At 43.8% G+C, this 27,821-nt stretch overlaps 1 protein-coding gene across 1 annotated transcript in view; it reads right to left on the bottom strand.

Moving 5' to 3' along the window:
- PCOLCE2 (procollagen C-endopeptidase enhancer 2) overlaps positions 1–27,821 on the bottom strand; it is a 244,345-nt gene that overhangs the window by 45,230 nt on the left and 171,294 nt on the right. Inside the window, exon 6 of the mRNA XM_069213912.1 lies at positions 20,560–20,714. Within this exon, the coding sequence (XP_069070013.1) occupies positions 20,560–20,714 (155 nt within the window). The remainder of the gene's footprint in view (positions 1–20,559; positions 20,715–27,821) is intronic.

Below are 27,821 nucleotides of genomic sequence, written 5' to 3'. Positions count from 1 at the left end.
CCCTCCAGCCTCTTTGTCTCCAACAATCTAACCACCTACTGCCACCACTCACACAAGTGGCTCTACAAGTTAGTTGTCCTTGTTCTGACAAATGGAAGCAATAACAATAGCAGAGGCCCAGGGAGACCTTTTATGTTCCCAACATTGAGAAAAGGAATGCTTGAAATTTTACCATTTGCAGATGTCTGTAACTAATACTATTCTCGGCATAATTTCTTCTGAAAAATGAAATTGGTAGTGACTCCGGCTCATGCACTCGCCTACATGACATAAGTATTCTGTGCACTCCTGGATATCCTGGAAAATTGTTCATTGTACTGACAGATACCTCTTCAGCCTGTCTAATTTCATTCTCACTGAACTAAATCAGAATATATATTTTTTCAGGTAAACACATAAACCGAGTGGAAGAAACACATTGATGTCTGGCTTCTTTTTCAGAGCTGATTTGCACATTGCGATTCTTGTGCAATTCGTGTCAACGCAAGCCAAAAATCACCTGTGAAATCAGGAAAATACCTTCATCAAATCAATTCCTTTGAAGCAGCCGTCTTTCGGAAATGCTGTTTTCAATAAGAAGATCACAAGCAAAACCTAAACAGTTGGGCAATATTTTTGGGTGGCAGCCAGAGTGTGTTAAAGCTGAGAAGCCCCAGCATCTGGAAGCCAGGTACAGCCAGGCTCTCTAATGAAAACCAATTTCACCTGGTATTATCTACATGGTCCTAAAAGTGACTTCTTTGAAAATGTGCATGTATGAGTACACAGAACACGCTCTTTGATAAACAATCGCTAAAGCCGTATTATTCCCTTTACCAAATTGCAATGATGGGCATGATTGGATTTCTTATTATATTGCTCAGACTAAGCTCCTGAGCAGTTGGAGTGCATCATTGGAATGGTTAGGATACGATACAAGAGTGTGTTCCTCAAGTGAGAGTTTTATTATTTATTACATTTCACATATGTATAGTCAAGTACCCAGGTCGGGATTCGAACCCAGGTCTCCAAGTGAATAGCTTGACCTCTAGACTGTTTTATCGGGCAGAGGTGTAAGAAGCGTCATATTGAAGCCTACCATGTATACGGCATTGGGCCGTTGTTCAGGTATGTGTCGAACCCACACCTACAGTGTTCATAGATTACCCAATGTCTTTTTGTTTCCTATACTCCTTGATAATCTTATCGATTGCGCCACTTCACTGCTACCCTAGCGACTGCTGTATGTTTCCAGTAAAGCACCTGAGAACTCATAAAAATGAATGCAAATAGGTCATATGTAGGAAAATTCCCGAGCTGTGAGGTCTCTTCATGCTTTTATTTTTTTCACATACTATGTCGCCTTTCTGGTAATAGGCCTCTGTGTCTTGTGCGACTATCCTTTGATGTGGTGGTGTGTCATTTGATGCACATCAGTTCTATGCAGATTTAAAATAATTTGTAGCTTTTTCAGAGTTATAATCCCATTAAAGAATATCTGCAATTATCCTACTGTGAGAATAACTTCGCAAGCAAACTGCTGTGAGAACAGCTGGCTTTTTAGCTTGGCCGAATTTTCGTTGCTTATTAAAATTCTCTGATAAAATAAACCAAATACATGTAATGATTTACGGTCATAGAAGTAGACACAGTGTTATAGTTTAAGTATCTTGCAGTCGTCACCTGCAATTTACAAAGAACGGCATTCAAGAGGTGTGCAGAACAAAGCCCATCAGATGGGAAAGAGTATCAGTATCCCCAAGGCCGAGTCAATTAAACATAAAACTGACTCTCAAGTCTTCCTGCCTTTCAGAGGCAGAAACCAGTTAGGGCAGTGGTTCCCAACCTGTGGTCCGGGGACCCCTGGGGGTCTGCTAAGCCTTCTCAGGGGGTCCGCCAGAGCCTAGAAAATTAAAAAATATTAACAAATATTGACAAATTAGGTTCCCAGCTTCCAGTAATGACTCAGGCGGGGGTCCCCGGATTCTAATGATGATTCAGTGGGGGTCCCTGGTTTCCATTCCATTAATGTTAATGTGGGGGTCCACAGAAATCAAAAGGTTGGGAACCACTGAGTTAGGGCATACTTTGATAGCTCTATAAGCAAATCCAGCTTTGGCCACGTCCCTAATGTGACTTCTGTCTAATAAAGGGAGATTCTTGTAGGTTATGTTTTGGAGGCAATGACATGAGCATGTACATAAAATATTGGTGGGACTGAGGGATCACCTGTTGCCATGTGATACAAAGTACATTTTCTTCTTCAAAGGTGACTCAAACTACCTAACCTGAGCTAATTTAAACATATTTTATTGGGTACTAATAGGTAAAATGACCATTTGCTTAGGAAGCAAATTAATAAAACTAATTTAGAAAGAGAAGACCAATGGGTCCACTTTAAGTAAGGGACTCATTTGTTTAGTTATAAATGTATGTATTTATAAAGCATGGAGGCCAATGACATTTGTGCCATAACTGCCTGACACAAGATCAATGGGGGGTACATGGATAAGTAGGTAAGATGGAATACCTAATCTGTAATGGAGTAGAGGTTTTGGGCATTGACGCTATCTTTTGATGAAGACAACAGCAAACCACTGATAGCCAAACCGGCAGTCCTTAACCTGTGGTCCGAGGATGACCTTGGGCCTTCAAGGCACATTCACAGGAGCTGTGACAGTTAAAAATATATTTTAGTAGATTCATAAAGTATGCACACAGAAAAAAGCAGAATGCAAAAATGAACATATTAAATGATCAAGAAATGTGAAGGGATTTAGAAATCATACACTAAGCATCAATTTAGTATCCTTAGCTTGTTTCATGCTCTCTTTTAAAAAAGAAACCAAATATTGAAAAGTGCCAACCTTCTCATTATATCAAACTTCTGATTTATGTAACTGTTTTAGTTTGTGGTTTACATTAAATAGTCCACAGTTTCTGCATTGGTTCTATACTTGTGTCTGTATTTCTGTGACTGATTTGAGGCCTGAAATCATAGAGATTGGTTAGGTGCTTTCACATCTGATTCAGTGGTGGTCCACAAGACAAGACTATGTAAGCCACTAAACCCATGCCGTTACTTTAATTCTTAGAGTACTTTAGAATGCAAAAGACTGCAGGATAAATCCTGAGATACGTGGGTAGATGCTGGTGCTCTCCACCACCAATGTTGTTTGATTGACTAGTCAGTGACTGTTTCTTTTTCACATTCTGATGTGCAGAAGTCCTTGCCTGTAAGGGGGCTGGCCATTCAGCATTCTTGCTACCTGATTTGTTTGTTATTTTTTACAGTCAAACATGTTTATATGTAAGTAACAAAAACGCAACACTTAACATCTGAGATCACACTCTACAGCATACTAAATATGGTTTGTAAAGCTATGTAATTAAAAAAACAACCCTTTTGGATATAATTAAATTGTGCTATAAAGTTGTATTCTGTACAACAGCCCGGGAACAAGTGATCTAACATGACTAAGAGCTGTTTTAATATCTTGTAAACAGGACTTTTGTGATCAAATGCTAATGGGAAGATAAATTGATAATTGTGCAAATCAAATCCACAGTTTGCAGATTTGTACGCTACACGGTGCATTAATAACCAGAAATTATGCATTTTCTATTGAACCAGTTGAAAGTGAAGACTTTTTTATTAAATGTTTTGCATTAAAACGACTTTAACACAGAGGCTCTCTAATGCTGGTTGTAGTGAGAAATTATGTTTATTCATGGTTAGATAGGCTATAGGTAATGTATGCCTGGATGGAGTGTAGGTGTGTCTTTTAGATCAGAATGGAGATCAGCTGAGTGCAGAATAGAGCAGCGTAGGACATTATAGAGTATTCTCTCAGAGACAGGACTGCCTTTCCTTCATCCTTTCCATTGAGGAAACCCCCATGCTGGTTTGACCTCTGATTTATTAGAGCTTGACTTTATTTGAGCTTCATTTTATTTGCTGCATTTATATTTCTATTACTAATTGACACTGATCTGAATTTTGCCTTCTGTAAACCATCAACTTTTAATAAACCTTCATAGTTTGAAACCAAAATGATGTCCGTCTTTCTTGTGGAGGCTAATGTGCTTCTGTTTGAAACTGAGTTACTGGTTGACCGGGGTATAAGCTTTGGTCGAACAAGAACCACAACTCTATCAGGATAAGTGTTAGACAAACCTTAAATTAACCTGTGCTCACCCTCTGGTAGCTTGGCACAGAGTGGTTAGGCTTTACTTAGAGGCAGTGTGTAAAGTATTTGTGCTACACATCAAACAGTAAAGCAGTGACAACACCACACAAAAAGATTCCCCTTCAGTTTAGAAATATAGAGCAAAATGTAATAAATAAAACAAGACCATAATGACAAAAATCCAATATGCAGAACTAGAATTAGGAATAAACTGCAACATCTTGCCTAAAAGCATAAAGTGCTAACCGCAGCTATCTGGTTGTGCTGGACTGGGTGAAAGTCAAATGTTCAAGCAAAGCATGATGAAGCGCGGGTCAGATACAGTCCCAGATTAGTCCCGCTGAAATTTTACCTTCTCAATATTTGTGCCAAGAGTTCCATTTGCGGGGAAGAAGTTTGTCGGGGCAAGGAGAGCGTCACTGGTGATGGTCAACGTAAGGAGAAGGTCAGGCATTGCAGACTGGCGGGCTGGAGCCTTGCGGTGGTGATCCACATGGGCAGATGATACTTGCTGTGTGAAGAGATGAATTTGGGGCTGCTTGTGCTGGATTTTCAGGCAAGCGACTAGGTTCTTGAGTAAACGGGCCCCTTTGCGTTTTCAAAGAGCCAAAAAACTTTACTTTAAGAGCTTAAAAAACACTTCCCAGGGCCCAGGACCTGAGAGGCTTCTCTTGAGGATCGAGAGCTTGTTGAAAATGGGTCCAGGAGCTGAGGAAAACCAGTTATGTCCCTGAGGCTTGGATCAGGAGGCCAGCAAACTATCCCTTTGAGTCACTCCGGGATCTTGGGTTAATGATGGGTTCCAGGTCCAGTTCTTCCTCTTCAGGCAAGAGGGAAGCAGGCAGCAAATTAGCACAGCAAGGCAGCAAGTCCTTTTAGCAGCACATCAGTCCTTCTACCAGCAAAGTACCCGCAGGTCCATAGGTGTCCTTAAGTGGTGGAGTCTGGGTCCAGTACTTATACCCAGTGGTGTCTTTGAAGTGGGGGAGACTTCAAAGACAGGCCTCTGAAGTGCACAGAGGTCCTGCCCTTCATTTTTTTTTTTTTTTAATGTTTTATTACATTTTCATTGCAGATCATGATACAATAATTCTGTGTTTTCAATAGTAAGATTCGATTGATCAGCTATAACATTTACATTCAAACAAAACAAAAACAGAACAACTTAGGTCTTGTTGCATCTCTCAGTTTATTTGTCTGCTGCGGTTGGTTGCTGGGACTTGCAGTGTAATACTTGCATTATTTAACCATTCAACAACTTGGCTACGTTCTTCCCTGCTGTTACATGTTCTGTTTGTGATGGTGGGGGTGACTGGATTGGTGTCTTTTTTGGTGTGTAGTGTGGCGGTGCTTATTGTTCATGTTCTGGTTATTTACTCATCACGTGATTTCCGCTGTGGAGACCAACAGTTTATGGGTGTGGGTGCACTCTCTCCTAGCATGGCGCAGTTCGTCCGCTTCTCTACGTTATGTTAGAGGTGGTCAGGGTCTATCTTATCTCTGGTACTGTATTGCTGTCCAGGTCATGGTGGTCGCTCGTCATTCTTAGCCTCTAGTTTGGTTACTAATGTTTCCCAGGTTTTGCATCCTGTGTGTGGTTGGCCCTCCTCTGATAATTTTCGTAGTACCTGGTATTCTGTGCGGGTCTAGCGCAGTGTCAGGGCGTGCAATGCTTTCAAATCTGGTGCCCTGGGCACTTTCCAATTCATGGCTATCAATCTTTTGTACATTACGTACGCCAAGTCTGCAAACCTATGTAAGTGTCTATGTTTCTTTTCTCTCATTCTCATCCCCATCAGACAGGATTTGGGGTCCATTACAAATATATGACCCGTCAAATCTGAAACTTCCTCAACTACTCCATTCCATTCCCTTTTCACCTGAGTACACTCCCAGACCATATGGTAAAAGTGTGCCAGTGGGGCATTACATTGGGGGCAGGCTGGGTCCGATCCAGGAAACATGCGTTTAATCCTAGCTGGTGATAGGTATGTTTGGTGTATGAAGTTAAACTGAGTATGGCAAAATCTAGGATTTCTCGATACCCCCCAAGTATGGTATAGTGCTTTCAACCAGTCCTCTTGTGATATCGGATTCGGCAGTACTATATTCCATCTTTCTATTACATTCTCCAAATTAAGTTCAGGGGGTTTATTCAGGATTTTATGTAAGTTCGTTACAACTTTTATTTGATTATCATATTGCAGCATATGATGTAGTGTGGGGGAGATCTCTGGTTCTTGGACGCCAGCCACCCATGTCTTTTTGATTAAGTGACATATATCATAATAAGCTATAAATTGCCCTGGATTCACTGATGTGAGGGCTTGTATGGATTCAAATGTCATTAATCTCCCCTCTTCAAAGCAGTCTCCTATCGTCAGAATACCCGCTTCCGTCCAAGCCAGGAGCGAGTTTGTTCTAGCCGCGTTAGCCCATCCAGGAATCAGTCCCAGGAGGATAAGTGGAGAATAGGGGCATACCCTGCGACCTTTTTGTATGTATCTCTTCCAACATGCGTGTGCTACTACCATTAATAGATTGTCAGATACCCTTTTTAGCTGTTTTGTTTGTTAGGCATGTGACCAATGGCACTCCATGCAATCGCGCCATCACCCATGCGGATTCTGCCAGTGTGGGTCTGTGTATCCAGTTCAGTATCCACTGTAACTGTGCGGAAGCATAGTAAAGTTCGAAATTGGGGGCGCCCAAACCTCCCTCGTTAATTGGACGCTGCAGTGTGGTAAGTGCGACATGCGCTCTGTCCCCACCCCATTGAAGCTCCAGTAGAACTGAGTTCAAATCCCGGAAAAAGCTTTTGGGGACTTTGACTGGTAATGCTGCAAAGTAATATAACATCCAGGGCAGTAGCAGCATGTTCGCCACCGCCACCCTGCCCACGGGTGATAATGGCAATTTACACCAGAAACGCAGCGACCCTTTCATAGAGCCTAGTGCGCGGCCCAGGTTCCAATCTCTGAGATCCTCGGTTCTGTGGTAAATGTGGATCCCCAGATATTTGAATGTATCAAAACACCACTTCAGGCGTCCTCTGGGGGCAGTTTCTTTTCTCATCGGAGACCAGATAGTTAGTGGAAACAAACATGATTTTTCCCAATTTACCACCAAGCCTAATATCTGCCCATATTCAGTCAAGAGTGAGATCACTGAGGGTATCACCTCATTTTTCTTCCGCACGTATATTAGGCCATCATCTGCATATAATGATATAATGTGGTGTAGCCCACTCCTGAGAATTCCCCATTTATCTTTCATTGCACGTAATCGAGTCGCTAATGGTTCCATCGCTATAGCAAATAGTAAGGGAGAGAGAGGGCATCCCTGCCTAGTGCCTCTGGTGATCGGGAAGCTATCAGATATAAGACCTCCCGTTTTCACCCTAGCTTGGGGATTGGCATACAGTGTCTGTACCCATTGTATGTAGTTGGGGCCAATTCCCATACTCTGCATAGTGGCAAACAGAAAGTCCCATCCCAGTGTATCGAATGCCTTTTCAATATCTAATGATAATACCACTTCATCGTGCGCATCCGGAGGGGTATCTCCCATAACACTCAACAACCTGCGGATGTTTAAGAATGTATTACGTTTTGGAAAAAATCTGTTCTGGTCGTCATGCATCAAGGTGTGTATAATGGGAGCTATCCTGTTAGCTAGTATTTTACCTAGGATTTTGCAATCGAGATTTAGAAGTGAGAGTGGTCTATAAGATTTAACGTCTGTGGGATCACAACCTTGCTTAGGGAGAACCACTATCATTGCCTCTCTCTGTGTTGGAGGCAATAGCTTGCAAGTCCATGCCTCCTCGAATACTTTCAACAAGTGAGGTTTTAAGTATTTCGAGCAAGTAGAGTAGTATTCTATTGGGAGGCCATCTACTCCTGGCGCTTTGTTCCTAGGCAGATGCTAGAGCTAACTCCAATTCATCCATTCTCAAAGGAGCCTCCAGCGTCTCCCTATCTGCCTGCGACAGTTGTGCCAAGAGTGACTCTGCAAGAAAGGATTCTAGTTGTTGGGCAGTACATACTGTGCGTCTGGTATAGAGGTTCGTGTAATATTCCTTGAACGCCCCATTAATCTCTTCCTGAGTGGTGGCCATTTTGCCTCCATCTAGCCTTATAGTACCTATGGGGGTCTGCTGATGGTTCTCACGAAGGAGCCATGCCAGCAGCCTTCCCGATCTGTCTCCCTCTGTTTGTATGAGCATTAGATGATATTGGTGATCGTGTCGGCGGAGTCGTGAATACGCTTCAGTGTATTTTATACGCGCCTCTTTTAGCGCTGAGTATGGTGTCTCATTTTGTTCCACTGCAATTTCCAATACTCTCAGTTCCTTTCCCAGTTTGCTGACCTCCATGTGGAGGGTGCGCCTCACTCCCCAGGTGGATGAAATACAATGCCCTCTAACTACAGCCTTGTGTGCGTCACGCTCTACTGCTATAGTGTCTGTGGTGTCCTTGTTAATTTCCCAGTACTGTCTCACTTTTTTATTCAACCCTTCTACGAACGCCTGATCCTGGAGAGCTACCACCTGCAAACGCCAAGTAGGGATTGCTGAGCGTCTTCTGCCCCAATTCAGGGTTAATCTCAGCGGCGAGTGATCTGACAGTGTCTTGGCCAGGTATTCTGTCCTTTTAATCAGTGAGCATATGTCAAGGGTTCCCCATGTTATATCTATTCTGGTGTGTACTTTGTGGGGTATTGAGTAGAATGAGTATTCCCTCTGCTGTGGGTATTTCATGCGCCATACATCGTATAGTCTAATGTCGCCCGCCCGTGTCAGCAATGGGCCCCTGGCGCTTCTATTTGTTGATCCTCTCGGGTGTGTGTTTCACCTGTCCAGTACCACATCTGGTGTGCTATTGAAGTCTCCACCCCAGATGGCCGGGGCTTCGGGGTTTACTAATAATGCTGGAGTAAGTGTGCCCAGGAACTCAGCTATCGCACTATTGGGGGCATAGATCCTAATTATCGTTAGTTGTCTCCCATCTAGTTGTCCCTCTATTACCATGTATCTACCCCCTTGATCTATCCTATGTGTGGTTTGGACATATGGGACGCCGCCTGCTATCCACACCAGTACTCCTCTAGCAAAAGCTGAGTATGTTGTGCCTATAATCTGTCCTCCTCATTTCCCACGCATCTCTTGTAAGTCAGACTCCAGGAGGTGTGTTTCTTGTAGAATGGCGATATGTACTCCCTGACGTCTGAGGCGGGCGTATACTTGAGATCTTTTGCTTGGTGTACCCAGTCCCCTCACATTCCACGTGACTATTTCATAGTCATGTGTGGTATGATTTGCAGTTTGAGCCATGTAACATTGTGTGATGCACCTATATGTGACGCACTCCAGTTTTCAATACCCGTCCGGACCCATACCATCTCCTTCAAATGTATAATTAAGACTAACAGCTGCAGCATAGTTTCTTGTGTTCTATCTTGACCTATAATATGCAACTTAACACACTCCCCCCGCCACCCGCCCCATCTCATTCCCTCGCTCTACTATGAACTTGTAACGAACTACACAACACACTATTACTTAAGAAAACCTGTATCCATGTGAATACCTTTAGGGGAGCTATTTTGACAATCGGATGTGGCTCTTATAAGGGGCTCACATCCTTCCACAGAAGTAATCTGTGTATACGTATGGGCGCTCCCGGAGTGTTAGCCTCCCCCACACCACATGATCAATGTCATTAATCATTATTATAGAGAAAAATAAAAATTGTTCAAATGATACTCATAGATGATAACTGCATCCTGCGTTTGGCTTTCCTCACAGTTGTCCTTTGCCACCCTTCGGCTTATTACTCAGTCCGGATGGAGTACTTGTCTCGCATCTTGCATTCACAGTGCATCCGCAGATCTGGGGGTGAGCTTCGGACCCTTGAACATCTCTGTTATCGTGGAGTCCGAGCTGATCGAGTCGGAATCTGTGTTGTCAATGGGATCCGCCCGTTATGCCTCAAAAGAGTTTTGTGTGTGTAGGGATGTTTCTTTAAATACCTTTGCCCTTTCGTCTGCTGCTTGTTTTACAGTGGGTTGTCCCTTTGATCGTTTCCTGGTGCGCCTGCGCGACGAAGAGGTAAGCCATTCTTCTCCTTCGCCCGTGCCCTCTTGGGATTGGGCCAGCCCTTTGGCATGCAACCATGCCCAGGAGTCCTCTGGGGAGGTGAACACATGGGTACGATCGTCTGTTATCACTCTTAGTTTATCAGGGAACATTAGGGTGTATTTAATATTGTGCTCCCGGAGGCGTTGTTTGATTTTCACATAGGAGTTGCGCTGTCTTTGTACCTCCAGAGTAAAGTCTGGGTAGGCATTAATGACGGAGTCCTCGTATCGGAATGGACCTTTGCTACGGAACTGCTGTAATATTATATCGCGGTCTCTATAGTTCAAGAATCTTGCTATCAGTGGTCTGGGTGGTTGGCCTGGAGCCGGTTGCCTCCCCGGAACTCTGTGCTCCCTTTCCACAGAGAAGAACTTCAATGGGGCACCGTTTAGCACTTCTTTGATTAGCCATTGCTCCAAGAATAATTTGGTGCTCTGCTGATTTCTCAAGGAACCCTAGAAAGCGTACATTATTGCGCCCGGATCTGCCTTCTGCTTCTTCAGCGCGTCTCCATAGGACCTTCGCCTCAGCATCTAGTCGTTGGATTTGTTTTTGATTGTCCGTAGCCATTGGGTTCAGCTCGTTTAACAAATCTTCTGCTGTCTTCACTCTCGCCGCTAGTTTGCGGTTATCCACTCTGAGTAGGTTCAGGTCTTGTGATACTGTGTCTATTCTGTTTTCTAAAGAAGATTTAGTGTCCATGATCGCCTGCAGCACTATCTCAAATTGTGTAGAGTGGGCTTGGAGTGTGCTTTCTAACGACTCTAGGGTTGGCATTAGCTGTTGATCATTTGGTGTTGGTCCAGGTGTGGTTCGTTCTTGGCCTTTCGCAGATTTGGATTTCCCGGCCATGGCGCATTTATGTTGTTCAACTTTTGTGGTTCAGGGCGGTGTGACAATACGTTGCTTGGATGCCGGTTTCCCCTTTTAGTACGCACCTGCCACACGATGTGTGGTTCCTCCCTGTGGCGCAGCCGAAGTCCGTCTGCGCAGCTCCGCAGGCATGCCGGTGGTAGCTGCGTGAGTTTCAAGCAGATAAATGTTTAGCGCTGCCGCCCATAAGTGTCCTGGGTCATGGGCAGTCGCCTTCTCCTGGGTGGTTCAGCCAGTGAGAGTGGGATGATGTTTTTGCCGACCGGGGTTTCCCCAGCAGGCCCGCCTGATGGCCTGCTCTTCCATACAATTTTAACCATGGGCAGGGGTGGGGGGTGGCGAGAAATGGTGGGGGGAAGAAGGGAGGAACCCCGATCTCCCCTGACTGCCCAGCCACCCTGTAGCTCGTGTGGTGCTAGTGTCCCCACAGAAGAGGGGAAGAAGAATTCCAATGTGGGCACTATGGAGGTTGCTGTCCCTCGACTTCACCAGCATCACCGCCGCGCCTAGTCGTATGTTTTCTGGCACGGCGCGGCTCCACTATGCACGCGCCGTGCCTAGATCTCCTCTGTTTCCCAAGCTGTTCCCCGATGGGGATATAAACGAGGAGGAGCCGTGCGCGCCTCCGGGCCTCGGTCTCGCGATCTTCTCTGCGGCAGCGCCCCGCACGAGGAGCCGCCCCGTGGGGAATGATGGGAGCGTGGCGTTCACAGATGTCGGAGGAAGGGGGGAGGGGGAAAAGAGGGCGTGAGCAGTTCTGGCTCTCCCCACTGGGAGCCCCTCCGCCCCGCTTACCTCGCCTCATGCCGGTGCCTCCCGGCTGGCACAGCGGATGGCCTCCGGCGCCGCCCCCTCCTCGGCGGCTCCCGCAGTCCACCCGAGGTCGCGGGCGTCGACGCGCTCAAAGCCTCCGCTCGGCACCACGCGCAGCGTCTCTGCTGCCGGCGCTGCTCGGTTCGTTCACGGCGCGTTGGCCTCACGGGCGGTTCCGCTGGACTTCTCGGGCTTCAAATGCCGCTCCGGGAGTGCCCCTCAGGATATTTTTTGTGAGCCCGAGATGGAGCCCACACTTTAGGCGTCCGTCGCGGCCGCCATTTTGGCTCCTTCCCCATGTCCTGCCCTTCTTGCCGTGGCTCCAGACTCACTACATTGGTGAATGCAGCCCTTTGTGTGTGGACAGGATATAGCCTATTCAGGTGTAAGTGAGGCTGTGCCCAGCTACTCCCTCCTATACTCCTAGGAAGGCCCATCAAGTCACACCTAAGCTCCCATTGTGTGTGGATATCTATACAAAGCCCAGTCCAGCCAAGTGATCAGAGACATGCAACAGGCACCAAATGGCTAAAGTAAGAAAATGTCAACATTCTAAAAATATCATTAAAATCCGACTTCACCATAAGTTATGATTTTAAACTGCGAATTCAGAGACACCAAACTCTAAAACGTAATCTTCTCCAGTTTTGTGAACTACCCTTATAAGATGTAATAAGGTAATCCCAATGTTATCCTTTCAGAGAGATAGGCCTTGCAGTAGTGATTTTTTCACTACCATGACAAGTAAAACTCCAAAGTACAAGTCTTGCCTTTTAAATACATTGCACCCTCAACTCTGGATTGCCCAGTACTTACTTGGAGGTGTCATACGTATAAAAAGAGAATGTTTGGACCTGGAAAAAGGGTTATTTTGCTAGGTTGATATGCCAGTGTAAATGGGTCTACGTAAGTAGGGGGCAAAATCAGTGCTGCAGGCCCACAAGTAGCATTTAAATGACAGGACCTGGGCACATGTGCAAGTTAAGGTTAAGCCAATGTTACCATGCTTTAAGGAGAGAGCACAAGCACTTTATCACTGGTTGGCAGTGGTGGTAAAGTGCACAGAGTCCTAATACCAGCAAAAACGAGGTCAAACAAATGGAGGAGGTAGGCAAAAATTTGGGGAGGGGTCCACTTTAAGGCTATTAGATCTAACAGCTCCACATTTATTGTGTGTACTTATTTGGTGACCATGCTCAGCCATGGAACATCAAAATCCTTAGAGGATTATAACCGCTCCTGGTCCATCGATAGAATCGCTTGATAGTCCCTACATTTGTAAAAGAAAAGCACTAACAAATCTAGCACTTTCCGAACAGCCACACTTCATCACTTCCATTAGAGGATGCAGGACTTTGAAGCATACCTATTTCAAACTGCATATGCAATGTCATTTTTTAAAGAAGCATTGGCAAAACCAATAGCTTAGGCCTAGACAAGATGGAGTAGTCGTGATTTACGTTCTTTAATTGCAAGCAATTGCCATGACACATTAAAAAAGAAAACATGCCGCCACCTAATAGTGGCAGCAGAAAGCTTTCAATAAATATTTCACATTTAAAATAGCCATTGCATTTAATTAGAATGCAACACTACAATACAATGGTCCGCTTCCTCGTAGACAAGAATCAATAAAAGCAATGAAGAGTGAATCTTATCTGGTGGAGCAATGTAGCCTGCACTGATCAAAATTTCTTTTTGCTATCTCCCACTGCCCACTCCAGAAAAAACAGGCAAAAGATCATGGTCCCTCTGCCTGCCCAACTTACTGTATAGAATTTTTATTGAACTGTACTCTGCATCACTACCCTATACATACCGATAGAGACATGCACACAATCTTTATGCATGACATTTGTATTGCCCTCCATTTAAGCTCCACAACAACAGCCTCTTTGCACTTTTTATGCAAACTTACATAGGGCATCACTGTATAGATGCAAATGCAATGGGCCCTGTTCACAAAGGGCTGCTGGTAATAAACGTTTCATTCTATGTTTGGAGTAAATTCTCAACTAACTTCTATGGGTTTCACAATAAACCTCTGAGAACTCCTGGAAATCTATGTCAGCAGTAGGTTTCTAGAAGCACTCCAAGTTGCCAAATTTACTCACGCCTAATTTCTACTTAATGGAAATTTTGCATGATTTAATGATGTGCAAATATATATTTATACATGCAATATCTGAATGGTACACAGGAAAAATAGTTTGGGCTCCTGAGAAACCACTGCCTTCATGGGGACATTTCCTATCCTTTACCCTTTGTGTGACCACTGATACGCCCATATTCTCGCCTCTGAGCCTTCCTTTATGAATAAGAAAAAATGACTTCATGGTCAGATTTCTGGATTCCTAAGTACAATTTATTATAAGAAAGCTGCACCAATTATATTGAATGCACGGCCAATTGCTTATTTCAATATTCAGCATCATTAGAGTATTCAAATACTTGGAGAAATTGTTTAAGGCCTGATTTGAAGTTTGCAGACACCATATTAAATGTACTATTGTATATAGTATACTTGTAACAGGGTGGATATCCACACAATTGTGATGGAGTAACCTATCTGCCAAAATCTAAATAACGCCCATTGTGTCCTTACTATTCGTGTATGCGTCCTATGTTTAAGAAAGGAAATAAGCTTTGTAAGAATACCTACATTTCAATTCTTTTCACAAATAACTAACTTCTTAAGTGTGGCGGTGCTACACTACTGTTGACAGTGGACCCAGACATTTCAATTAAAAAAAATTATACGCAACTGCATACTGGCAAAAGACCAGCTTGTAAGCATTCTCTGTTTGCAACACTCAGGTCAGCTACTCCTTTGGTGTCAGTGTATCCCATAGTGTTTCTCATTCTAGACCCCAAAGATGTGTATACTTTATTGGGGATTGTTTAAAATTATCTCATGGATTGTGCTCCAGCAATGCACTTCAGCCTCAATGAGGGATAGTGAGAAGCAGATACTTTATTTGCTCATGAATTTTCATCAGTTTTTAAGACATCACAACTCAAGCCTCACATTCCTTCTTACTCCTCATTCCCCCTCATTCTATCTTCTAACTCTAGAGATGATGAGCCTGGAGGATGAAAGATAAGTTCTATAAAATCAAATATAGGTCTCTAAACTAGGACATTCTTATTTTGCCCTCTGCCATTTTCAGTTAAGGAATAAAGAGGAATGAGATGTGAAGGGGAGGAGTGAGGATAAATACTGGTGCATTTTAGATCTCAATAATTTATTTTCCTTACTCGCTATTTTATTACTGAGGATGATGAGTGTATACTCAATATGGAGTTATTGTATTCTAAAATATTCAATAAGGAATGAAAGAATCAAGGCTGGTGGCTACATTTTCAATGTTGTACTCTCAACCATGGTACCATTGTGGCAAGTCACCTAACCTCTTACTTTTGCATGGGAAATGCCCTGGGATCCCCATCTCTTGAATGTACCTTCATATGCTTTGTATGTGTACAAGTGAGACACTGTGACATAAACAAAGAATCCCCCGTGGGGATATCCCTCCCTATATTTCATTAAATATGGACACAATCCATCCTTGTACTCAATAAACATTGCCTGGGGAAGACTTACTTTAAACTTTTGTGCCTGAAAATGAATGACTTAATAATGTGAATGATACTGCAAATGCTACACCCAGTTTTCAGATGCTGAGTTAGAGGTGGGCAGATTCCTTGGGAATCTGCTTGCCTCAAGTTTGCTTAGTTTGGTACCTGGAAATAATATTGTTTTGCTCTACTGTGACTCTTGTATCCCAGATTGCCACTATCTGTAAGTTTTGTTTATACCATCTGAAGCTACTAAAAATTCTACTCTTACTGAGCTTCTCATTTAGGGCTCATGAGTCCATGTCCTTAGTCCTTCCGGAGATTAAATACTTCAATGATGCCACTTAAGACTGTACTAATTTCCTTCCTAGCTTACCACACCTCAAAAGATCTCATTAATTCATTCATTAAATGTAGTATGCAGTTTCAGTGACAAACCTGTGCACAAATGTGACTCAATTATTTTATAGGCAAACATTCTAAATCCTCGAGCTCTTTTTATCTCAGAACTTGCACCTGCATATCAGTGTAAATTTTGACTTGGTCCATATGTTGCAGAAGCTGTTTTGAAAATGAAGAACAGTGGTGACCACAGCACTCACATACACTGCATCGATTGAAGAAATTACAGGTAAAAGATTGCATGTGGAAACTGTGAAAATAAATGTTCGGTATGCTTCTTGTTGTTCCAAAAAGTCACTTATTGGAATAGATTGTCATAAAAGTAGAAGTGCAGTCAAACAGGCATGGCCAACACATGTTTCGTCACATCCGTGACTTTATCAAGGCTATATGGCTAGTAAGTGAGATGAGTATCCATGAGACGCGGGTGTTGACGGTACCTGTGTTGGTATAATGTAACTTGAAGAACCAATCCAATGTGTTACACACCAATAGTAATAAAGGGTTTTGAGGGAAGAAGTCCCGTCCAAAGTATCGCTTCTGTGTGTACAATTTTAAGGACCTTGGTAAGTCTGTGTGCAAGGTATGTTGAGCTCACATGCTGAGTAATGACAAAGCTGTTTTGAAAATGGCAGGTGTATGTGACATAAATTGTTATAATGGACTGAGCTTCCAAAGCAAAGGTGGCATTGAAAATAGAAACTATGATTATTTAGATTGGGCTTCAAGTCCCTCCAGACAGCCTGCCTTAAGGAGTAATTTGCCTACGCTTGTCAGTAATGGGACTGCCTGCTTCATTGAAAGATTTCCCTCAAGTGGGTGGAAATTGTTTTTTTGAAAGTGCATCCACAGGTTTGGAGAACATCTTCACTTGTCTAGCTGGCTGATACAGGACTATGAGATATATGGATTATTATATGGTGTGGTTGCACTACCTAACTGTATAATTATGTCACAATTCTCAGTCAGGTCCATCCAGGTTTGTTTGCAGAACCTTAGCTCAGTCCTGGGTAGCTGTAACACAAAGCAGTCCGGCTTTATCAAAGGAACAAGTATAAAGCATTAAGTAGTACTCAAAGAGTAAAATAAGATAAAAACACAATGCAATAAAAATCCAACATCAACCTATAAAATTAGCATATAGTTATCCTTCAATAGTGACCAGAATGACAAAAATCTACCAGAGGTATCTGGAGATATGAATTTTTGAGGAAACAATGACTCACTGCTTTATCCTTCATGGCAGTACATCATTGTAATTTATCGCAATAGGGGTTTAGGGTTAATCACAAGAAGCAAGTTGAAAACTATTTAGGCCCTCTTGGGGTGCCAACTCTGATAGGGAGCCAGTCACATGGACCTACCATGTCCAACGGACAGTTACCTGTTAATTTTAGCAGTCTATAGTCCAATTTCAAATCCTTAGGCAGGACCGCATTCGAGATTAAAGGAGTGGTCCTGATGCAAGGAATGAAGGATGCTGAGGATTCAGGGGATGCTGAGCTGATGCGGTGGACATTCCTCTGGCCACCCCATGGTCCTCAGGCTTTGGGGGTTGTCTTCGGCCTTATGGGTTGATCATTGATGGGATCCAGACAAAGCCCATCTTCTGCCTCATGGGTAGATCACTGATGGGATCCATATAAATCCCAGAGCAGTTCCAGTTGCCCTAATCTGCTGGTCTTCAGTTGCAGCAGTCCCAACGGTGTCCTTTAGTTGGCAATAACTTTCTTGAAGAGAAACCAAGCTGCAATCTCATGGCCTTCATGGGTTCAGTGAACTCAGGTGCACCTCATATGGGACAGAACTCGGTCTCCCAGGCTGCACCTTGGCTTCCAGAAGTGGTCAGGCTTCTTGGCACTGGGCTCTCAGGAGTACAGGCTTTTCAGTGTTTATGGCCCTGTGGCTGTAATAGGGAGTCAGCCAACTGAGTCTTGGGTTCATTCTTACTGTCCGGTACTTGTAGGCAACGTTTCCACAATTGGGGCACCTCAGGCACAGCCTTCTCCTTGCAAGTCCACAAGTGCAGCAGGGCAGTCCAGTCTTTGGTACAGCCTCTCTTTACTGGGTCCATGGAGCCGCAAGGCAGTCCTTCTTTCAAAACAGTTGTGATCTGAAATCTGGGTGCCAGGGGTGAATCTTTTATGCCTACTATGAGCCTAAGGATAGTGGCAGCTAACTAGTAAAGGGCTCACAGGCCTGTCCTGCCTGATGAAGAATTCCTGAAAAGTGTGACACCTAGCTATCCCAGAGTGTGCTCTCTGCCCACTCCCAACATGGAAAGACCCTTGTCTTGGTTTGTGGATCTCCATCGTTCAACCCAGGGGGTGTGGCTACATGGGGGCAACATTCCTCTTTAAATAATACTTTGGCAACAGCTTTTCCCTCTCTTTCCGAAATGCCAGCTGGTCAGCTTAAGCAAAAGAGCAACCCCTTCCTAGTGTGACAACCATTTATCCTTAAGAGGCAGCTTGCCCTTTGAAGTTCGCCTTTTGGGTTCACATCCACAATGGATATCTTGCCAGGAGGAGAGCATAACTTCCCCCGCAGCAGGTCCTTTGTTCCTCTTCCTGACAGTCATTCTCAGCTTTCCCTAGGAGGGCTGCAGGCTGTCTTGTGGTCAGCAGCTGCTTGAAACAGAAACGGCTACTGGAGAATTTTGAGCAACAAAGAGGCAGCTTTGTAAAGGTTCCATTTGTAAGATAGTTACTTTAAATTCAACTTAAACAACAAGCGTGGTTTAATGCAACTATAAGGCCTGCCTTAGGGGTGACTTACAAATATTAAAAGGAAAGGTTTGGGCTTTGCCAAGGGTTGAAATGGTAAAGTTGGGTTATCAAGTTAAAAAACGCTCTCCCAGTCTGTAATGTCAGACTGGGAGTCATGCTTTGCTTTGTCACACTTGTGATTGGACAATAAGTGCTTCGTTCCATGAGGGACACTAAACGTGCAGGCCCTGGGTACACCTGGTACCATTTATTAGGGACTATTAAATAAGTTATCATATACAATTGGGGTAAGTTAATTAAACATATGCTATTACATTTCAGAACACTGGCACTGGGGCCTGGTTGGCAGCTCCCAGTGCACTTCCAGAGTTTAAAAACCAGCAGCATTAGTACAAACGTTTGGGCCTGATCATGCAAAGACATGCATTTGGACGATTATATTTTTTTCCAAACAGATAGGCCTATATTGTTTTGCCCTTAACATTAACATGCCTAGTTTGTGTGATTCTGTCTTAATTTCACAACCAGTGTATTATATGCTGGGCTGGAGTCTCCCTTAAACCGATGTCAGGTGGACTACTACATTGTGTACTCTTTGCAAAAGCTGGATCTGGGCATCAGAGCCTAAAGTTGAGGCTGTTGAGGTAATCAAGGCGGAGTTTTCTGCTGCCTGTGTGACAGTGGTTTTGTATTTTTGCAAGAGGAGAAAGAGATAGGCTTTATTTTGCTCAGCTGATTGAAGCAACCCTCAGTAGCACAGTCAATCTGCTCACTTAAGGACATGCAGTCAACTACAACACTTAAGGTATTCACCTTAATTGAAAAAGGAAACGAGTGCCCGAGAAGTTCCGTGATTGGCGGTAAAGATAGACTGGCATGTGCTTTAGTCCAAAACAAAGTAAGTTTAGGCTTTGTGATGTTGAGGAGTAAAACGCTTCCCTTCATCCAAATTTCTGCTGTTTTCGGGAGATTGTGTAGCACAGCCAAAGGGGCAGTATTTTATGACCATTTAATATTCACGAACGAGTCACTGTCTTGTGAATGAATTATGACTGTGAATCCCAAAAGATGTAAATAATAGGGCCAGATATATAATAAAGAAGGGAGGGGACAGTGGTGAACCATGTAGCACCTTACGCAAAGGATTTGTTTCCTGAAAACATTTTAGCATCCCATGAAGGGTGAACTTCTCATGAAAGAAAATATGTCATTGACATCCAAGCAAGTATGGTGGCAGGATCTGACTGAGCCTGTATAGCAAGGGAAATTGATACAGTGAGTCAAATGCTGTGGTTGGATTCAACATGACTAGGAGACAACCTGCTCCTTCTTCTGCATATAAATTGTTGCATCATCCCATTTGTCAAGAAGTGTACTTTCTTTCCTATCTCTGGGTCTAAACCCGACTGAATGAGACAGAGGCAGTTGATAAGAGTTGTTTTTAGAGTTGGCGCACAACTATTGTATCAACTACTTTGGTTAGACCTGGCAAGTTAGTGATTCGTCTATTGAATCTAATTTTTATTTCAGAAAGGAAGCAGGAGATTTTTATTTTTAATTGGTCTGGGACGATCCTCGTTAGTTTTATTGCTGGTCTACGGCGGTTACAGAATTTCTTATGTCTAAGTAAAATGCAATTTATGTTTAATTTTAATTTGGATGTTATAGTACACCAAACTAAGACATGTGTAAACACATTGATTATAGAGCTAAATTATTTAAAGATGCGAAGGTGATATTTGTTTTTATGACCAGTGAATGACTAGATTTACTAGAATTACTAAAATTCGGAATGTTGCACAGATTGTGAGGGTCTACCCATAAGGTGGAATAATTAAAGAGTAAAACTTACTTGTGGTTGCAGGCGGAGCAGTTGTAACAGGTGGAGCTTGAGTTGTGGGTAGCTTTTTCGGTCTGAATTTATAGTGACCGATAAATCCGTCAGCAGTTAAACTTAAGTCAGACAAGAACTGAATAAGGAGTTCATTCCGCTCAGATACAATAGGCCTGGAGAAGAAGAAAAGTGAGGGAAGTGCTAAGAAGAAAATGCCATGCTCTGCATTGCTATATCACTAGTGACCACACCAACAAATAAATCTTAGTCAATATAATAAAACATCTCTCAGATTTTGTTGAATTCGATTCTTATTTATTTTAAAGACATTTTTGTGATTTGTGCAAAAGTCAACAGGCAACGCTAGCACGCTATTATCACATAATTATCTTTAAAATGACATATATACAATGGAATATTGTACAATATAGTAGTATTTATTTACAAATCTATACAGAGTCAGCGGGAACAAGACATAAGAGAGTGTCTGGGCGGTTTCTGGAAGAACAGTTACTACTGCAGAGAAGCAATTTAATATTGAACAGTTACATATGTCATTACATAGCAGACTATTTACACAGGTACATCAGTTAAATCAAGCATCTCAAACGACTATATTTCCACTGTACATTATAATATCTACAGTATTGACGTGATCACGAAAAAACAACAAGCTTTTGCAATGAAAAGGGTCTCGCGTTTGCTCAAGGTAGAGCTTAGCGCTGCAAATTCCTATCTGGACTTTTCTTGCCACATATATTGAAAATGAAAATTAAAACAGTTGACATGAGCGAGCCGATTCCAAGCGCCACGGCCGCCATGAGCATGAGTGCAGAGGAGAGACACAAAAAGGAGAAATACTGTTTGCTCGCAGTCAAATGTATCAGCAAAAGTGCAATTATCCATGTAACAGGGTCGATTACCAAGGCGCTAACAAAACTGCCCCAAGGAGAGACAAAGGTAAAGCATTTACCAATGATAACTAAGGATTTTTTAAAGGCAAGTCCATGAACGAGTGATAGTGATGGGCGTGTGGTGGGCGTTGTTAAAAGCCCACAGATAGATTACAACACATCAGAGTGCTTGTGTGCTTGACCTAAAAACTGAAAAAAGGCAACGAATGGTCACTTTTACTTCCAACATCCCCATATGTTCATACAAGAGGCCGTCAAGCTAACAAATTAACAGGGTGAGCCAAGATAGAGTCGAGTCAAGGGGTCGGACTTGGCTATTAAAGCCCTTGCACGAGTAGAGCAGTGACATAACAAAGGGACCCGCAGCCCCTGTGGTGCGGGGGGGGCGAGCTCCAGAGGGGTCACTTCACCACAGAACACTGTGCATGGGCGGCAGGACTCTGAATGGGTCCACTGGGAAAGGGCTCCCTTCAGGTACTTTGCAGGGGAGCCACCTCAAGTTTCATTACGCCACTGTAGTCAAGCCTTGAAAGTCTGTACAATGCCATATAACAAACATCAGGTAAAACACGATTGTCAAACAAGAGTCCAAAAAATGTCTGTCTTTCACATGTGGAACATTTGACATTAATATGCCCATTAAAGCACTGCACCGAGATGTAAAGGGATAGTTTATAAACAAGAGCATAGACACGTAGAGCCATTCCTGCCCCCACCTCCACCCTGGTGACAGTGCAATGAATGAACCTACGAGGCAAGATAGTAGTCACGCAAACCGTGTATGTGGCCCATAATGCCGTAGATGGAGCAACATTATAGTATGTTTGTTAGAAATTAGGTCTTCGGTTGGCAGTCAGGTTACCCCCTGTCCAAGCAAGGACCCTCACTCTAGTCAGGGTAAAAGAGAATCACCCTCAGCTAACCCCCGCTCACCTCCTCTGTAGCTTGGCACGAGCAGTAGGCTTAACTTCAGAGTGCTAGGTGTAAAGTATTTGTACCAACACTCACAGTAATTCAATGAAATCACTACAAAATAACACAACACAGGTTTAGAAAAATAGAAAATCTTTATCTAAACAAAACAAGACCAAAACGACAAAAATCCACAATACACAAGTCAAGTTATCAATTAAAAACCAAAACGAGTCTTCATGTAATTTTAAACACAATGCTAATGCCGTTAGCATGAAAATTTACCTTGGGTGCATCAAAAATAACCCGCACGGGCGAGTGTGCGTGGAAAAGGGCTTGCGATGCGTTGATTTCACTCACGAGCAGACCGTGCGTCGTTTCTCCTTTAGTCGGGTCGGCGTGCATCGTTTCTTCTCTCCGCAGGAGAGCGATGCGTCAATCCCGTCAGCACTCTCGGGTCCAGGCAGGCCTTACATTGTTTTTACACGCCCAGTGGTGTTTGCATCAGAAATTCAGCCACACAATGGTCCGAAAACTACGCAGCACGGGTTGCGATCTGACCAGCCTCTGTCAGCAATGCTGCGCATCGTTTCTACAGCTGCGGGCGTCGATCTTCCGGCCGCGTTGCAGGCGAGCTTCAATTTTCAGCCGCGAAGCTGGCAGCGCGTTGTTTTTTCAGCCGCAGATCGGAGTCGCGTCTATCTTTTCCCCGCACATCGGTCGGTGCGTGGATTTCTCACTCTTGGGCTGCCAGCTTCTCCTTTCAGGGTCCCAGGAACTGGATGGGCACCACTTGGCACAGTAGCAGTCTCTCCATAGACTCCAGGTGCTGGCAAAGAGAAGTCTTTGCTGTCCCTGAGACTTCAAACAACAGGAGGCAAGCTCTAAATCAAGTCCTTGGAGAGTTCTTCACAAGAAGGAAGGCAACACAAAGTCCAGTCTTTGATCCATGTACAAAACGTCTTATCCCTTTCATTAAATGGAGATGTGGGAGAGGATGATTGCTTCATAGTGACTGAGGGAATCAATAAGTAGATTGGAAAGAAATCTGAACGGGTAATCTCAGCGCCCCCAGGTAGTGAATGCAAACAGCACATGGGAAAATTCACCTTGGTCAGAATTTAGTTCAGGGGGAATTCTACTCACAAATGTTGTGAAAAAGAGAGTCCGCTCTTAAGCAATGCGTTTAATTTGGCAAATTACTAGGGTGAAACCTCAAACTTTGGCTATGACAGTTTTTTTTACAGATACATGGTCTTTGGGGATATGTTGGGAAATAGCAATCATGTCTCTTCTGAACTCAACTCGTTGTGGTAAATAACCACTTTCGGGATCTCAACTCTGCTCTTTTCGGTCCTTAGGGAATGGCAATACTCTGCCCTTCTTGGCAGCATGCTTATGACCGCCCTTGACTGGTAGCCTAATAACTTTCCCAATTTCATCATGTGAGCCATCATTGTCGATGTAAAGGGTACGGGAGAAAAATTGTTCCATATGTGATTTTATGTATGTATGTATGTATGTATGTATTATGTATGTATCTATGTGTGTATGTATGTATGCATGCATATATGGAGGTTTACTTATAGCGTGCAAACCTAGCTTAAATAGAACACAGTGCTGTATATAAGTCATTGACACATAGGAGTGTAACTTACAAGAAGGTTTTCTTTGATTAGCATCCCATATTTGGGTAGCCAGGTTCATACTTGTGAAAAAAGGTATTCCTTGGCAAGATGTGTCTGAAGAACCTTCCAGAACTGAAAGGAGTGATTGAGGTAGTGTCAAAATGTAATTCCAGGTCATGGGTATATAGCAAAAGAAGGCTGGTTATTGTCTTCTTCTAGTACATCCATTCCTGTGGAAGGTGCTGCTGCAGGTGTAACTTGAGTTCACTGGCTAGCACTTGATGCAGCAGACTTTGAAGAGAAAGCGAGCATGAAGAGGGAGCTGGTTGAAATGACCTATGTGTAAGGGAGACCAGGTAATATTTTTGCAACCCTTTGATCATTCCTGCTTCAACACTGAGGATGCCCTTCTGGGGCTACAGTCAGCATATGGATAGTAGCAAGACTGGTATTAGCATCCCGCAGATCCGATAGAACCTGTGCCTGGACTTATGTTCTTAAATTGGGTTCTGAGAGAAGGACACTGGCCCTCAGAAAATGCTTATTTAAGTAGTCTGTGGTTACTTTGGGATGTTCGTTCCCAAACTGCTGAGCCTAGTGACAATGTAAAATATTAGATATCTGGGACAGGCAGACAGATATGGGGTGAAGGCGCTAAGGTTTGTAGCAGAAAACTAACATAGAATTTATACTTGCTTGCTGGCAATATATAGAAACTTCATACTAAGTGCATTGAGCTGTAACATCCAGGACTGGACAGTGGAGAGGCATCCCTTCAGGCTGTTAAAGTGGTCGCCCAGTGACACCCTTAGGATTAGCAGCTTATTGTCTATACACCGTAGGATCTCAATCTTCTTGTTTATCTGCAGCATGTACATGTTATGTGTAGAGATTGCAGATCTCAGTTGATGTCATGGAATGTTGGGTATGTAAGAGGTTACACAGAATAGAATACAGTCAGCTCTAAAGTTCATATGGGTGCTCCAGATCTGTTATTCAGGTGGTAAGAGAACCACTGCGCAACAATGCTACTGCAGTCCATTCTAGAGGAAACTATATAGAGTAGGACTAAGTGGTCCATGGTATAGAAAGCTACAAACAGTTGAATAGGATTGACAGATAGGGCTGTTGATGTCTTTGATGACAATGTTGTCAACTAACCAGATCAGTGTCAATCCCGTGCTGTGGCCTGACAGGACTGGGAGTCCTAAAGGACAGCAATGTCCTTGAACCTCTCATGAATGTCTTTTCATGAGACAGGAATGGAATGTGGGAGACACAACTATAGTAGAGGAAAACGTCAGGGCGAGGTTGGCTTCCTTTAACAGTGGTAGTATGTGTCTGGCATTAAGGGTACCTGAATTCCTTGGATGAAGACAGTGTTGACTATGTAAACAAGAGGCCTCTCTCGGTGACCATAGATGGATTCCACTATGAAAACAAGGATAGTGCCATCGTCATAGGATGATCCATGAGGTGATCAATTAGTCCTAGAAGGACTTCAGTAGATAGTGTGTTGAATTGTGACCACACTGGTGCGTTGCAAGTGGTATTGGGGCTGGGGGAGTAGATAGCTGCAATTTCTGTGCCTCTATGTTTTTTAATTATGTCAAGCTTTCCCCTAGAAGAAGTTGTTGTATTTTTCAGTGTGGGCAGTGTAGAGTGGGTTTGACTAAATGCTTGATTGTTTTTAAGAGAGCTCTGGTTCTGTGGGAAGTTCTGTTGATGGTGTTTCAATTGTAAGATGTTTTGGCTTCCATGATAATCGTCTTGTCAGATGCACACAGAGTTTTCAGTGCCTTCATGTCTGCTCCCTTCATGTCCATTCCCATTCACTTCCTTCCAAGTGGTGTCAACCAGAATTTTCTCCTGAAGCACTCTTGTTTCTCACAATGCATTATTTAAGTATATGGTATTATCCATCTCATCTTTTGGCTTTCCCAACCTATCTTTCAAGACAGCCAAAAACTTTTCACCCTTCCCTATCTCAGTCAGCAAGGGATCAGTTGCCTTAGTGTATTGACATCCATTGTCCCTAAATTGCCAACGAAAACAAAGACATTTCCTTTATGAACATTATTAGTACTAATATAATGTTAAAAAAATTTACACCTGGAATGGCAAATTTTAACAATGATAAGAAACACATAATCACTTTTAAAAAAAACACACATCCAAAGACATTTGTTACTTTGGTATTGGAGTTACCTTCAGCATATGGCACGTTTATTATTGACAGGAATGTCAATCTGATATGAATTTGAAGCCTCTGAATGATACTTTCTACAGTACTCTTCTTCTCTATCAATGTGTTCTTCAGCACACTCTGGTGGTCATTCTGACCCTGGCGGTCTTTGACCGCCAGGGCGGAGGACCGCGGGAGCACCGCCGACAGGCCGGCGGTGCTCCAATGGGGATTCCGACCGCGGCGGTAAAGCCGCGGTCGGACCGGCACCACTGGCGGGGTCCCGCCAGTGTACCGCCGCCCCATTGAATCCTCCGCGGCGGCGCAGCTTGCTGCACCGCCGCGGGGATTCCGACCCCCCCTACCGCCATCCAGATCCCGGCGGTCGGACCGCCGGGATCCGGATGGCGGTAGGGGGGGTCGCGGGGCCCCCGTAAGAGGGCCCCTACATGTATTTCACTGTCTGCTGCGCAGACAGTGAAATACGCGACGGGTGCAACTGCACCCGTCGCACAGCTTCCACTCCGCCGGCTCGATTCCGAGCCGGCTTCATCGTGGAAGCCTCTTTCCCGCTGGGCTGGCTGGCGGTCTGAAGGCGACCGCCCGCCAGCCCAGCGGGAAAGTCAGAATTACCGCCGCGGTCTTTCGACCGCGGAACGGTAACCTGACGGCGGGACTTTGGCGGGCGGATTCCGCCGCCCGCCAAGGTCAGAAGGAGGGCATCTGTCCTTTATGTTCCTCAACTAGATCCAATGAATCAAATGGCTGTGTAAGGCTTTTGAACCCCATTTCCTTCATCCTATTATTCAAAGTTATAGACTGCATCATTCATGTTTTTTATCTTCATATTGGTTCTTGATGATGTTATGTCAGTTTTACAGAACATGCACCTCAACACTTGCTTATAAGGGGAAGAAGGGCGGGTGAGCTCAACCAGGATCGGTAAATTGGGAGTGGAACTCCACTTGCTCCCCTTGCGAGACCAGACCATCTTTGAGATCAGCTGCATCATCTACAAAGCCATCAAAGCCACACCTCGTCTTTCTCGCTGACAAGTTTACAATCTCTGGTAGCTCTTCTCACACCCTCAGCCAGGACACAGTCAAACTGGAGACAAAGCAGTGCAAATAAGTAACAAGCATTGACAAAGGCAATAGATCTGGCAGGCATTTTTCTCCAAGTACAATATGTTTAAAAACACCTACTGCAGTGAAGAAAAAAAAACAAGCAATGATTGCTTTATGTAGGATTCAACTAAAGTGTGGACTTTAGTTAAATTGGGTGGAGACGGCCATCCCCCTTCTACCTTAAACTTTGTAGCTCCTTCTGTATGTGTAGAATATTTTTCAGCTTTGTACTCACTAACCAAGCTTACCCCCTTAATAGATGAACAAAGCGATTGCTCTGCCATTAGATGATTCCATTGCACTGCAGGAGCTTACTTTTGATTTGGCAGAAGTTAGCCTCGCTTTGGATGCAGTAACTAGAGGCAGGGCACTTGGTCCTGATGGCATCCCTGCTGATTTATTCCTAGAGGACAGGGAGAACTGGTCCATGTATTTTTTATTCTTGGCCAATGCCATAGTTAGGGGAGTCTATACTCTGGAATCCTGGAAGGGAGTTGAAGTCATCCCAATTCAT

The sequence above is a fragment of the Pleurodeles waltl genome, chromosome 11 (genome assembly GCF_031143425.1).
Source record: "Pleurodeles waltl isolate 20211129_DDA chromosome 11, aPleWal1.hap1.20221129, whole genome shotgun sequence".
Lineage (NCBI taxonomy): Eukaryota > Metazoa > Chordata > Amphibia > Caudata > Salamandridae > Pleurodeles > Pleurodeles waltl.
Note: the sequence above shows the minus strand (reverse complement) of the source record. Positions and strands in the feature narration are given on the sequence as shown.